The following is a 14887-nucleotide window of genomic DNA, read 5'->3' as shown; positions in this document are numbered from 1 at the left end:
CCTTTTTGGCCCCTAATTCCTAAAATTTTTAGGAAATTACCCCCAAAATCAATCCCAGCCTTCCCTTTGAGGTATGGTATCTTGCAGTACAATTTCAGAGAGATCCATACACTTGAACACAAGTTATTGTCTGGAAACTAGAAAAATGCTTATTTTTTGCCACTTTTTGGCCCCTAATTCCTAAATGTTTTGGGCAATTACCCCCAAACTCAATTCCAGCTTTCCCTTTGTGATATGGAACCTTGTAGTACAATTTCAGAAAGATCTATACGCTTACACACAAGTTATTGTCCTGAAACTAGAAAAATGCTTGTTTTTTGCCACTTTTTTGGCCCCTAATTCCTAAAATTTTGAGGCAATTACCCCCAATATCAATCCCAGCATTCCCTTTGTGATATGGAACCTTGTGGTACAATGTCAGAGAGATCCATACACTAACACACAAGTTATTGTCTGGAAGTTAAAAAAATGCTTATTTTTGGCCCCTAACTCCTAAACTGTTAGTACCATAACCCCCAAAATAAATCCCAACCTTCCTTTTGTGGTATTGAACCTTATGGTAAAATTTCATAGAGATCCATTAACTTAAACTAAAGTTATTGTGCGAAAACCAATGTGTCTTCGGACAACTATGACGACGCCCACGTCATACCAATATACGACCACAAAAATTTTTTGCGGTCGTATAAAAATAAGTTATTTCCCTTTGAACAGAAATCTACTAATTAATAAGTATTTCATAAAAAATTTAATTCTAGGGAAAGGGCTTTAACTGAACAAAGAGAAAAGCTAAAATCGTGAAAATTGAACTTGACCTGTAACTTGTCATGATAAAAAAATAAACCAAATATCAAATCAACATCTTGAAGCACGAAGAAAAAAAGTCTGGAAAACTGATTTGCTGGACATACAGACGGACGGAGTGCAAACCTTAAGTCCCCTTCGACTTTGTCGGTAGGGGACTAAAAAAAATTAGAAAACCAACCAACTTGAGCTAAAAACTATAAAATAAAACAAATCTTGTAGACAGCAACCAACTACGACTGAATAACAGGCTTCTGACTTGGGACAGGCACATACAGAATGTGGTGTTATTAAACATTCAAACGTTCTCATCCTAATATGCATGTTATATTTGCCACTGGACAATAACACTAATTTATCCATCTATTGAATATATGATGGCAGTTATTGGATACATTTAAATTACTTTTTGATTTTTAAATTCAAGAGGCCAACAAAAGTGTTCTTATCATACCTACTCCTTACCTGTGGGCTTTGCACAAGATTAGTTTTTGAGTTTTCATGTTTGCAATGTATACATGTGTATTATCTAGAACTGTTTTGCTTGAACCTATGCAGTTTTCCTCTTTTGTACTTATATTATTTATTTTGTTTACCAATTTTTATTGTGGTTTTTCTATATACTTATTTTTTTTATTACTATTTAAAAACTAATGGGGGAAAGACAGTGATTACTCACTAAAATAATGGAACTCTGCTACAATTGTATGTGCCTCTTCCAAGTTGGCAATCACTGTCTGTTATCTATTTAAAAAAAAAATTGGGGCGATAATATAGTGTGTAATTAAAGTGAATTTCTTGTAACTTGTCAAAGACTGGGAAATTTAGAGCATGACATATGGTACTGACACTTGATTATCAGAAGTCTGTGAGAAATTTAGAGCATGACATATGGTACTGACACTTGATTATCAAAAGTCTGTGAGAAATTTAGAGCATGACATATGGTACTGGCACTCTATTAACAAGACTGGGCAATTTAGAGTATTACATATCATAATGACACTTGATTATCAAAAGACTCTGGGCAATTAAGAACATTATATATGGAACTGACACTTAATAATCAGATAAGACTGGTACTGACACTTTATTGTCAAATAACTGTGTTTTGACTTATAGGCGTCCTATTTTTAATGTTGTTTTGACATCGAGGTGTCTTTTTTCTATGCTGCGGTGTTGACCTATAGGCGTCCTATTTTTTATGGTGTTGTTTTGACATCGAGGTGTCTTTTTTCTATGGTGTTGTTTTTGTTGTTTTGACATTGAGGTGTCTTTTTTCTATGGTGTTGTTTTGACATTGAGGTGTCTTTTTTCTCTGGTGTTGTTTTGACATCGAGTTGTCTTTTTTCTATGGTGTTGTTTTTGTTGCTTTGACATCGAGGTGTCTTTTTTCTATGGTGTTGTTTTGACATTGAGGTGTCTTTTTTCTCTGGTGTTGTTTTGACATCGAGGTGTCTTTTTTCAATGGAGTTGTTTTTGTTGTTTTGACATCGAGGTGTCTTTTTTCTATGGTGTTGTTTTTGTTGCTTTGACATCGAGGTGTCTTTTTCTATGGTGTTGTTTTTTTTGCTTTGACATCGAGGTGTCTTTTTTCTATGGTGTTGTTTTGACATCGAGGTGTCTTTTTTCTATGCTGCGGTGTTGACCTATAGGGGTCCTATTTTTTTTTGGTGTTGTTTTGCTGTTCCATTTACCTTCCCCACATACTTCCTTTTAGCAATATTTGTGTACAATAACATAGAATAAAAAATAGTTTTATAAAATGTTGAAATGTTTATGATGATAAACAACAGACTATCTAGCCAAATAACAAACTGTACAAAACAATTGTTTATAAATTACAACAAAAACAAGATTCCTACTTGTTAGATCATACATGTTATATCTTGAATAATTATAAAATATATTTCAATCCTCCATCACTTCTAAATACTTTAATGTGCAAGTGGTTGGGGTATAAAATTTCTTCAAGTAAATTTGGTGAGATAGAGGTTTTTGAAAACCAAAATTTCTGTTAAAAGCCAAACTGAATGTACCTGCAAGGTGTGCATTAAATTATAAATTGGACACGGTGCACACATGCATTCCATGTCTGTACTTCAGTTATGTATTATAACAACATTCTTGCAACAGAACTAGAATAAACATATTCAGTTCATCTTGTGTAATTTCAAATGAAAAATTACTGATATTTTGACTTTTTAACAGTGTAAACTAAAGATGGAAAATGACATTTTTTACATAAGGCCATCAGCATTGACACGGGATCGCTCACCTTATATCTATGGTCAATATCAAAAATAAATGTGCATCATTACATACCCCAAAGTCTATTGAACATGGGTATAAAAAAACAATTACTGACATGAATAAAAGGAGATGAGTATTGAACACATTATCTCATACCAGAAGTCCTCAGTCTGAACAGCTGAGATGGTGAGGGATGAGAGAAGAAATACAATTCAAAATATCAGCATACAGGAACTAGGTGTCTGACAGATCTTAAAAGTGCTCACGTTACAACTTATCACTGTCAAGCTGCTGACCAAATATGAACCCTTTCTGTAATGTGGTACTAGAGAAATGTGTGACAGTTTTTTGTTGGACGAAAGAATGGACAGACAGACAAGGTGAATGCCATAGAGGGATATAATAATAATAAGTCATCGACTATAGATCTTGTTAAGATTTTGTTTTTGAGTCGATGGAAAGAACTACTTATAATTACCAGACCTGATAGTAGAATATTGACGATTTACTTTCTGACACAAGAAAAATGCAAATAACACTTTAAGTGTGTCCAAAGCGCTTTTCTGAATTTATCTTCATCATGATTGCTCATACCAAAAATTTGGAAAGCCAATTTTGTATAAATACTTGAATACTCAAGGAGCTTTATGACAAAACAAAGACCTAAAATGAATAGCCAAATCCACTTAAAGGTATCATTTGGCTGATGGAGTTGGAACCTTATTTAATAATTTTCAAATTTAACAACTTACAATTTAAGAAGAGTATGTTATAAATCAAAAGATTTACATCAACATAAAATCAGTGTATGCAGTTATTTCTTAATTAATAGTAAAGTAAGAAATAGATAAATGGAAATCATGATGATTATACATCAACAGATGGATTGTTACACTGTTTAACATCCTGTTATAAAAACCTGTTTTATGTCATTAAACAAAATAAAAGGATTGGAATAATTCATGTCAAATCACATGTCTAGGGTATTATCTGTTGATAATTGAATCAGTAGGTTTAAAATTTAACATATAAGTAACTTTTTTCAAATATAAAACAAAGATTAGATATGAAATTTAGCCCCTTCAATGCTGAATACTTCTGATAACTGTATTTATCAAATCAAACTAGCAATGTTATTCAACAAAAGATTTATGTTTTATGATTTTTTTTACTAGATTTTCATTACTCTGTTTTTTTTTTATACTGGATTAAACAGTAGAAATACACCTTATCACTCATTATTTGTCTGTCATTACTAAACATCACAGACATGCTCATAAAATTTTATTGTCACAAGACAAAATGTCTGCAGCCAAAAAGTTTAAAGTGATTTTTGTATGAATTCACAAGTTTAAGTGTAGCAAAATCTGGAGGTCAAGCCTAGAAGATTTCCAAATAGAAATAAGGTCAACTGTTACTTAACCACAGTAATGGAATACCATTTACTGTATAATAAACTATTATCACAGAGATATGTCTCGCCTTTTTGTTATTTTGATAATGCAAATGTTGAAATTAAAAAAGCAATACTTTAACATGTAAGTTATGCAAATTTTCAAAGTCGATGAACTATGACTGAATGTACATAGCTAAACAATATCCATGGAAATGAGATGTGCCATTGACTTATTATAAGTCGTTCCCTTTATACAAACCTAAACACAAACATTAACTTGTAAACTATGTAAAAGTTTCAAAGTCAATGAACCATGATGAAGGGGTTGGGCTATATAATCTCCATGGAAATGATACTTGCATACCAAATATCATTGACTTTACATTAGCAGTTCATCTTAAACTTATCTAATCACAAACTAATACATGTAAACTAAGCAAAAGTTTCAAAGTCAATAGACCATGACTGAGGGCCCATGGAAATGAGATGTGCTACTGCTTATACAACTGAATACCAATAAACATTGGCCTACCACTTATGGTTCCTCTTGAACTGACCTAATCACAAACTAATATATGTAAACTAGGCAAAATTTTCAGTCAATAGACCATGACTAAGGGGGCAGAGCCAAATAATCTCCATGGAAATGAGATATGCCAATGCTTATACAACTGCATACCAAATATCATTGACCTACCATTAGTGGTTCCCCATAAACTGACCTAATCACAAACTAATACATGTAAACTAAGCAAAAGTATCAAAGTCAATAGACCATGACTGAGGGGACAGGGCCAACTAACCTCCATGGAAATGAGATGTGTCAATACTAATACAACTGCATACCAAATATCATTGACCTAACCATAAACTAGACCTAATCACAAACTGATACACTGTTGACGCCACCGCCGGAAACAGCATACCTATGTCTTGCTTTTTGACTCCGTCAAGGCAAGACAAAAACTGAAAATATGAGTACTCTTGAAAAGTTGTATTTACTAATCATATTAACAATGAGAACCCTAAACAAGAAGCTTTTAGAGTAGATAGATCTTGTCATGGTAATCTTTTTTTTTTCAGTTTACACTTTCAACCAAGCTCCAATAGTTTTGAATATAACAGCAAAAATATGAAAATTGGAAAAATTGATATTTCAGGCGCAATAAGTCCAAAAGAAGTATACTTTGAATTTTATCACTTACATTTTAAACCTTGCTCCTATAATATTCAAGATAGCTGCAAAAAACTGCAAAAACTGGTCATAATATATATTTGAGATGCAATAACTTAATAAAATGCTCCGCAAGGCGCAGCTTGATACGACCGCAGAGGTCGAACCCTGAACAGTTGGGGCAAGTATGGACACAACATTCAAGCTTGATACAGCTCTGAATTTGGATTGTGATTAAATATTTGACACAGCATAGGTTTCTGACACAGAATGAATGTGGTCTTAGAACTTAAAAATTTTAAATTGGACATTCACCTTTTATGGTCCAATATCCAAAATCTAAATACATGGTTAGATTCAGCATATCAAAGAACCCCAAGAATTCAATTTTTGATGAAATCAAACAAAGTTTAATTTTGGACCCTTTTGACCTCAATGTGGACAAAGTTGATAACAGGGCCCAAAAATCAAAAATCTAAATACATGGTTAGATTCAGCATATCAAAGAACCCCATATATTCAATTTTTGTTGAAATCAAACAAAGTTTAATTTTGGACCCCGATTTGGACCAACTTGAAAACTGGGCCCATAATCAAAAATCTAAATACATGTTTAGATTCAGCATATCAAAGAACCCTAAAAATTCAATTTTTGTTAAAATCAAACTAAGTTTAATTTTGGACCCTTTGGACCTAAGTGTAGACCAATTTGAAAACGGAACCAAAAATTAAGAATCTAAATACACGGTTAGATTCGGCATATCAAAGAACCCCAATAATTCAATTTTTGATGAAATCAAACAAAGTTAAATTTTGGACCCTTTGGACCTCAATGTGGACCAATTAAAAAACGGGTCCAAAAATCCAAAAACTTAATACACAGTTCGATTCAGCATATTAAAGAACCCCAAGAATTCAAGAATAAAACCCCATTGAAATTGATCAAGAAATAAGCAATTTATATGAAGTATCTTCTTTTGCACAATCCTGTGCTATTAAATATTTCTTGCTATTGCGCAATACTGTACAATTGACAATTTCTTGCTATTGCGCAATATTGTGCTATTGGATATTTCTTGCTATTGCGCAATACTGTGCAATTGAAGATTTCTTGCTATTGCGCAATACTGTGCAATTGAAGATTTCTTGCTATTGTGCAATACTGTGCAATTGAAAATTTCTTGCTATTGCACAATACTTATTATATAATAATTTACACATCCTGTTTGGTGTGTATCTCCTACCATATCATTGTTATTTGCTTTTAAATATAAATCAGAAATAACCAACTTAAAATGGAAAATTTTAAAAGAAAAAAAAAAGGAAAAAAAGAAAAGAAAAAAAATCCCCCCCCCCAAATTTTTTGAACCCCCTTATGATTCATCACCCCCAAACTCAATCCCAGCCTTCCCTGTGTGGTATGGTACCTTGCAGTACAATTTCAGAGAGATCCATACACTTGAACACAAGTTATTGTCTGGAAACTAGAAAAATGCTTATTTTTGGCCCCTTTTTGGCCCCCAATTCCTAAACGTTTCGGGCAATTACCCCCAAACTCAATTCCAGCTTTCCCTTTGTGATATGGAACCTTGTAGTACAATTTCAGAAATATCCAAACACTTACACACAAGTTATTGTCATGAAACTAGAAAAATACTTGTTTTTTGCCCCTTTTTTGGCCCCTTATTCCTAAAATGTTGAGGCAATTACCCCCAAAATCAATTACAGCCTTCCCTTTGTGATATGGAACCTTGTGGTACAATGTCAGAGAGATCCATACACTTACACACAAGTTATTGTCTGGAAGTTACAAAAATGCTTATTTTTGGCCCCTTTTTGGCCCCTAATTCCTTAACTGTTGGTACCATAACCCCCAAAATCAATCCCAACCTTCCTTTCGTGGTATTGAACCTTATGGTAAAATTTCATGGAGATCCATTCACTTAAACTAAAGTTAGAGTGCGAAAACCAATGTGTCTTCGGACAACGCCGGACGACGCCAGACGACGACGACGACGCCAACGTCATACCAATATACGACCAAAAAATTTTTAATTTTTGCGGTCGTATAAAAATGGGTTTCACTGTTTGTTGTATTTTCCCCGGACTTTCAGGGAAGAAATCTTGTTGTGCTGATTATATTTTCAATTTTCCAACTTAAACCTAGCTCCTAATATTTTACAGAAAATAATCAAAAACTGACAATTGGTCAAACTTGCATTTTAATAACTACATACAGGGTCTTCAGATCTTTTTGAAATTTTTCAGGAAGATGGAACTTGCCATGCTGATCTTTTCTGCAATTTACAGTTTTAACCTACCTACTTAACTTTTTCAAACAATAACAAAGAACTGCCAATAGAGTTAAACATCAACATTCCAGGGGCAATAACTCCAGCACAGGTTGACATAGGTTGTTGTGCTGACCATTTTTACCCTGTTAGTTTTTCTCCTATTGCTATTCTTTTGTAGATATTAGTCAAAAACCAGGTTGACGGTTGACCCTATGTTCTTTTTTTAGCCACAGTGGCCATGTTGTTTGTTCAACGAGGACGAAAATCACAAACTTCAAAGTAGACAACCTATAGATGAAGTAGACAAAACTTTGGTTTCTATCAATTCACTGGTAGCAGAGTGAAAGATAAAAAAAAAAATTACAGGCAGCTAACTGATGACAGACACACCAAGAGTGATGGCAATAGCTCAGATAGCCCTTTAGGACAGGTGAGATTAAAACTGTTTAACCCTAAAATATTTTAACAATATGTACCCTTAGAAAACTGTATAAATAATAATAGTATCATCATATTATTATAAAAACCCTAAAAAAAACACATCTGCACACATACTGTGACTATAAAAAATGTGAAAAATTGAATGCCACAAAAATAAATTTCAAGTAATATCATAATGCTGTTGACTGCAAAGCACAAACAGATGCCAAAAAAATAAATAAAAGATAAAATGCATTTTACTCTGTTTCTACAAATAAAAAATAAACAACTTCTAATTCAAATCTGGGTCATTTCCAAAAACTTGCACCATCTCAGAAAATTTAAAGTTAACACTTCTAGTAAAATGTTTTAAAACTTTCCACAGATAAACTATACAACTAAATATGTATGATACTGATTTATCTGGATAATATATTACTCAAATGATGTATAAGGAAAGAGATCAATGTTCATACCGTCATTAAGAATCGGGTGTAATGAAAGGAGCATATCAGAGGCGGATTTAGGGGGGCCCGGGCCCCCCCTTTTGTGGGAAAAATTTGGTTGATTATATAGGGAATCACTGAAGCATGACTGGAGTGGGCACCCTCTTAGGCATTCAGTGGGCCCCCTCTTATGAAAATGTCTGGATCCGCCACTGCATATTGTGATGATTATTATGAGGATATAGGCAAAGAGAAATAAATTTTTTTATTTGAAAATGCAACTAAATGATGGTGAATTCTTCAAAAACAATCTTCATTTAAACAAAAAATTCTCATGAAGGTTAATGAATAGAATAATAAAACTTATCCAAGATGTTGCCCAAAACCCAAATTTTAATTTATGCATGCTTTTAAAATAAACATTGCTTGAGTTTTTGAAGAAATTTTGGTTAAATCCAAATACTATTTTCTTTATAACAGGATATCCGCCAGACTAAAAATTCAGATATAATAAATTTTTATTTATAATGCCATTCAGAATAGCCAAACTAATATCTACCAAGATTCTTCACAAATCATTTAGGTTTAACTCTTCATATAAAAACTATGTTAGATTTTACCTAAATATTAAAAAAATTGCCCATGATCAAGCTCCAAATTTTGAAAAGCATTTCTATAATTAACTATAACTTAAATTACCTATGCAGGTAATGATGTTTTATTACTAAATTTTCTAATAACATTCACTCTTAACTAACATCACAACAGCATCATTTTGATAATATATCAATTTTCTTTTTTGAACTGAAAGGTTCATTAGTTGCCATGGATTTTTTATGTTTCCTTGGCCATGTAAATGTATCATAACTACCAGAGCTATTTACTTTCAGAGCTTCTGAGGATGCTATAGCAACTGTATACTTTGGTTCTTTGGTAAATGCAGGATGTCTTATGCTGGAAACTTGCAGAGAGTTTGAAGATTGCTCAATGGAATGCTGGGATTGACCTTCATCATCGTCATCATTAAAACTCATGTTGGAAAATCCAACTGTTTCCCTTGGACTTGAACGACCTTTAACCTTTGACCTGGAATGTTTTGAACTTGTACTGGAATTTAATTCACAATCTTCATTGTCATAATCTTCATCCTCTTTATCACTGTCCCTATTTACAATCAATGAAGCTTGCTGATCTTGACATTTACGTAGATAGGCAGTTTCTATTTGATTATCTGAATCACATTCATTATCAGAAAGAGGTTGATAATTTTGAGATTTGGATTTAATAGGTTTGGCAGGTGTACTGGTATAATTACCAGATTTGGACAGTTTTTTATTATCATCCTTTGCTGTGGAAGGTTTGCTCATCATTGTTTGAAACGGTACAGAACCAAAGATGTCAGATTTTGTAAAAGTACTTGACAATGGCACTGATGAAGTAAATGGAACAAAGTTGGCATCAGTTTTCACTGGGGGTTCCTTGACATACATAAAATTCTGTTCTGGTGATGCCTGTGTGACAGGATTGCTGTAAATGAATGTTTGTTCTATTGGAGATGTGGTTGTCATTACTGAAGACACCAAATGTTTTGCATTTGTTCCAGATACAGTTTTCGGGCTAAACGGTGCCTTATCAAATGGATCTTCAATATCGGGACTAGCATTATTAGAATCTAATAGAGGACTTCCAATAGAGTGTTGTGTTTTGGGTAAAAATGTTGGTTTAAAAGGAGCTTTGGAAAAGATATCTGTTGATTCAGGAGCAGGTTTGTGAGGTCTATTTTGAACATTACTATTTGGTCGTTTTTTCCTGGATGGTTTACGTCGGAATGGTGCAGAAACAAATGGATCAACTGTAGGTGAAAGGGCAGGACTTAACCCTCCTGCGAGTGGTGACACTGTACTACTACTAGGGGTACTATTGTCTCGTATATCATGGTTGTCTTGGTGATTACCTCCATGTTCATCGTCTTCTAGTTCATCATCATCAAGTAAAGGTCGAACTCCATATTCATGTCCTACTATTGGGTCAGATGATGTAGCATTTACAGTTGACTCTTGAGACTCTTTCCTACTTGCCGGTTTACGGTTTACTGTTTCCTGGTTAGATTTTATAGTTACAGGTCTGCTACCATATTCATCATCAAGTTCTTGATAGCGAAAGTCTGCAGTTTTACCTTCACCTTGTCCACCTGGATGATCATCCTCTGCATAAGACGAACTAGAATCTAATTTAACACGAGATTCAGCAACTTGAGGTTTCTTGTCTTTCTCCTCATCTGTATCTACCAGCTGCTGATATTTTGATGACCTGCTTAAAGCTGCTTTAACCAATGAAGATGCACCAAAGAAGTTTTGTGACTCTGATTCTTGAATGACTTTTTCTTGTTTCTTTACATTGTCTTGTTTCTTCATATTGTCTTGAGCATCATCATCATCTTCATCTGCAAAAATGAAATAATTCATTTTTATCTTGTTGATATATAAAGAATATAATTAAAATACAAATGAGAGATGTCTGAGGAACAAGTGTCCATAGGATATTTTCATTTTTTGTGTTTTTAGTATTTTTATGTCATGGAATTCATCAGGCAAAATAAATTCAACAATGATTTCATTGCAGATTTTTATCCAGAAGATAGTAATAACTAACGAATAAATAGTCTTCAAATTTGAATGTCAATATTGAATGAGTGACCGAAAAACACATCAATTCACAATAGGGAATAACGCATAAGTGAATTATCAGTGTTGTTTGGTCACAAGTAATTTTTATTGTATGAATTCTTGAAAAAATTGGAGAAGTTATTCGTTTGATTACATTGACTTTTGATGCAAGTTATGTAGAAATGGCATGACATCTTCTTCAATGTGTTCTAAGTTTATTTTGATGTTACAACAAAATGACAGTGTAATAACAACACCTGTTGTATGACAAAACAGGAGTGAATCTTTTACAAGATTTAAATCAGATTTTATTCAATTAGTATTTTATTGCAACTGATGTCATACGACTATCTAACAACTCAAATTTAAAACGTAAGTTTATGAGTATAGCTTTCATTATAAGTTTTATTGTTGGTTTTTTCTTAATTTTACAAAGATTTCCAATTCAGCAAACATGAGTCATCCAAAATGCATAGAGCAAACAGAAACTGTGTTAGAGACTGAAGAAATATTCAAACAGAAAAAGATTTAATTGTATGCGTGCACATGTATCATAATAATCTTCATAAGAGATCAAAGTGGTAGAAATATTTTTGTTTACTGTGAATACATTATTTTTTTAATAATATATATCCATTGTCATTTGAATATTTTGCTAAAAAATATAATTTCTTTAAGTTGTAGATCATCTTCCCTGTAACTCTGGCTCTTCAACACAAGAGCATACAAATGTACTTGAATAAATCATGTAGTATGTATAAATTAATGTAAAAATTCAAAGAAAATTTGACTGTCCTTTCCCAATATTCAGATCTGTTCTCTGATCCATCACAATGGATGGTTTTTACCTTGACATATATTGTTTAAAAATTAAAAGATGCTTCAAATGAGGAACATATAAGAATGACTTCAGAAGGTCCTTAGCACATTACCTACTTTCCCAGAAAACTTTCCCAGTGTACCTGTGTTTAGGAGAAATCTGTGACCCTCAGAATCACTGTACAAGCAATTTGGACAAGCTTAAACAATATAGGAAATTGAAATGCTGATAATATTTTAAGGTTTTTGTGTCAGTGCACAGATCTGTACCATACTCCACACAATTGGTCTCTTTTAAACCATATAACTGATATTATATTGAACAGTCTTATCTGAAAGATTCAGATAAAACACTGTACCTGTTCAAATAATGACTTTTTAACAAATCCTCAAATTGACCACAACCAAACCCCTTTTTTACAATTTCGGAGAGAAAACATATCCTATTGGTATACTTAACAATATGTTCTATTTATAGTAGCAATGACTAGGTGGGTAGATGTACAGGATCACTCGATAAATTTTTTAGATAAGATATGATAATCTTTATTTCAGACTCAAAATAAATTATTGATTGAAAATATTATAAATTTCAATTTTTGAAATACCACAATCAGTAATACTAAGTTCAAATTACCCTACTATTTTTTTTTAATTGATTTTATCATATGTAAAACAATATTTATGGTGATGGCTAACTTTGGTGTCAAGAATGTAAATTGAGTGTTATCAGTAAAGGAACAATCTATTGCACATTTATGCCAATTTGATTAAAAGGTCACCGAAACAATTATGTCATTAGACTTTTAAATTCTACTTATAGATGTACATTCTGGTTGTAATACCCGAGTCATTGAACATAACTCTGAAGGAAAATACATGTGATTACTTCACAAAAATTGTGTTCCCATAAATCATGCAACTGCTCAGAAAAATATCTATATCAGTGATTTTACAATTATGATTTATTTGTAACAACAGCAGTCAGACTGGTTGCATTGCAGTGTTATACAAAAAATTTTGCAGCTACACTTCCAAAAGAGGGTTTGGGTCAATTTTGGCTTAATAACAGGTCATTGCCGACAGGAAATTTCTGTTTATTATTTAATTGGCATAGACGGGTAAACTGGTTCCCCTTTAAATGACCTAATCACAAACTCATACATGTAAACTAAGCAAAGGTTTCAAAGTCAATATACCATGACTCAGTCTATGATGACTGAGAGGCTGGGCAAATTAATCTCCATGGAAATGAGACGTGCAATACTTATACAACTGCATACCACATATCTTTGACATACCACTACTTGTTCCCCTTAAACTGAACTTATCACAAACTAAAACATTGTTGACCCTGCCTCAGAAAAACAGCATGCCCAAGTCTCGCTTTTTTTACTTTTGTCTAGGCAAGACAAAACTAGTTTAAACCTGCCACATGTTCATGTACCTGTTCTTGGTCATGTACCTGTCATCTGTAGTATCTTGATGTGTTTTTTTTGTTATTATGTAGAATTTAGTGTCGATTGCAGATCTTTATAGTCTCTGTTGTATTTATTGACAACATTTCTAGACTCAGATTAAGAGCTTGACATATTGTTCAGACAACAATCTATCATTTAAGACGGTGTGTTGACATTTAGATGTCTTTTGGTGGTTTTGAATTTGTGTCATTGTGTTGTTGTTGTCTCATTGACGAATATTCCAAAAAACCAACAATAAAGTTTTAAATACATTTTGTAGAAACAAAACATAATATACCGTAAGCGAATACCATCATGATACACCAGGTCATGGTTTAAGACCAAGAAGGGTCATTGTAATGGGAGAGTGGATAAAATAAAATTGCAGATATCTGTTCTTTCATAATAAGGTAAATTTATGCATAGTTTCATATACATGATATATTGGGGTAAATCTATCCCAGTTGGAATTCATAATAGTGACAGTGTTCAGTAATGCAGATAAGTTTTCAAAGAAATATTTTTACTATGATACCTGTATGGACATTCTTTGTGTGGTGTAAATATATACATTGTTTAAAAAATATCTGAATTGGTATACTGAAACAGGATTCATTAGAAAGACAACAAGCCAATCAGCCTTGTTCTTAACCTAAATAAGCTGTTGACACAGAGATATGTCTTGACTGTCAGCATTTAATTCAGAAAAAGACAATCTGATTGACAGCAACATTGCAATTTAATTCAAAGTCGCTGGACCATGAACTAGTTGGCAGGGCCATTAAATGGTTAACAAACTGATTTGTACAGACAGTTATGTAACTTTATAAAAAAAATATTGTTGTCTATTGTAAGTAATTCCTATCAAACAGAAAACTCAACATTGAAAATTGCTTATTGATTGAAAGTCGCTGGACTGTTGTGACCTAGGGGACAGGGCCACGAAATAGTCATCAAACTGATATGTACTGATAGTAATGCAACTTTGTAGAAAATATCATTGATCTATCACATGTAGTTCCTATCAAACTAACTTAAGCAGAAACTTAACAGTTGTTGACGCCGACAATGTTGCCAGAAAAGCAATACCTATGTCTTGCCATCTGCGACTTTCGTCAAAGGCGTGACAAATAAACCCTACCCTGTGTGCATAAT

General features: G+C 33.0%; 1 protein-coding gene and 1 long non-coding RNA gene across 3 annotated transcripts in view; both read right to left on the bottom strand.

The window, feature by feature from the left end:
- Window positions 1-2560: 2560 nt before the first annotated feature.
- Window positions 2561-5143, bottom strand: LOC127710264 (uncharacterized). Its single transcript, XR_007986095.1, has 2 exons — window positions 5011-5143; window positions 2561-4860 (listed from the first exon to the last, which is right to left on the bottom strand). It is a non-coding gene; the product is annotated as an uncharacterized LOC127710264 (long non-coding RNA).
- A 4369-nt stretch (window positions 5144-9512) lies between these two features.
- LOC127710245 (AP2-associated protein kinase 1-like) overlaps window positions 9513-14887 on the bottom strand; it is a 51250-nt gene continuing 45875 nt past the window's right edge. For both annotated transcript variants that reach the window (XM_052216015.1, XM_052216014.1), the window contains one exon: window positions 9513-11230. In XM_052216015.1, coding sequence (XP_052071975.1) covers window positions 9558-11230 — 1673 coding nt within the window. In that variant the 3' untranslated portion in view covers window positions 9513-9557. The remainder of the gene's footprint in view (window positions 11231-14887) is intronic.

Source organism: Mytilus californianus, unplaced genomic scaffold (assembly GCF_021869535.1).
Source record: "Mytilus californianus isolate M0D057914Y unplaced genomic scaffold, xbMytCali1.0.p SCAF_7, whole genome shotgun sequence".
NCBI lineage: Eukaryota > Metazoa > Mollusca > Bivalvia > Mytilida > Mytilidae > Mytilus > Mytilus californianus.
Note: the sequence above shows the minus strand (reverse complement) of the source record. Positions and strands in the feature narration are given on the sequence as shown.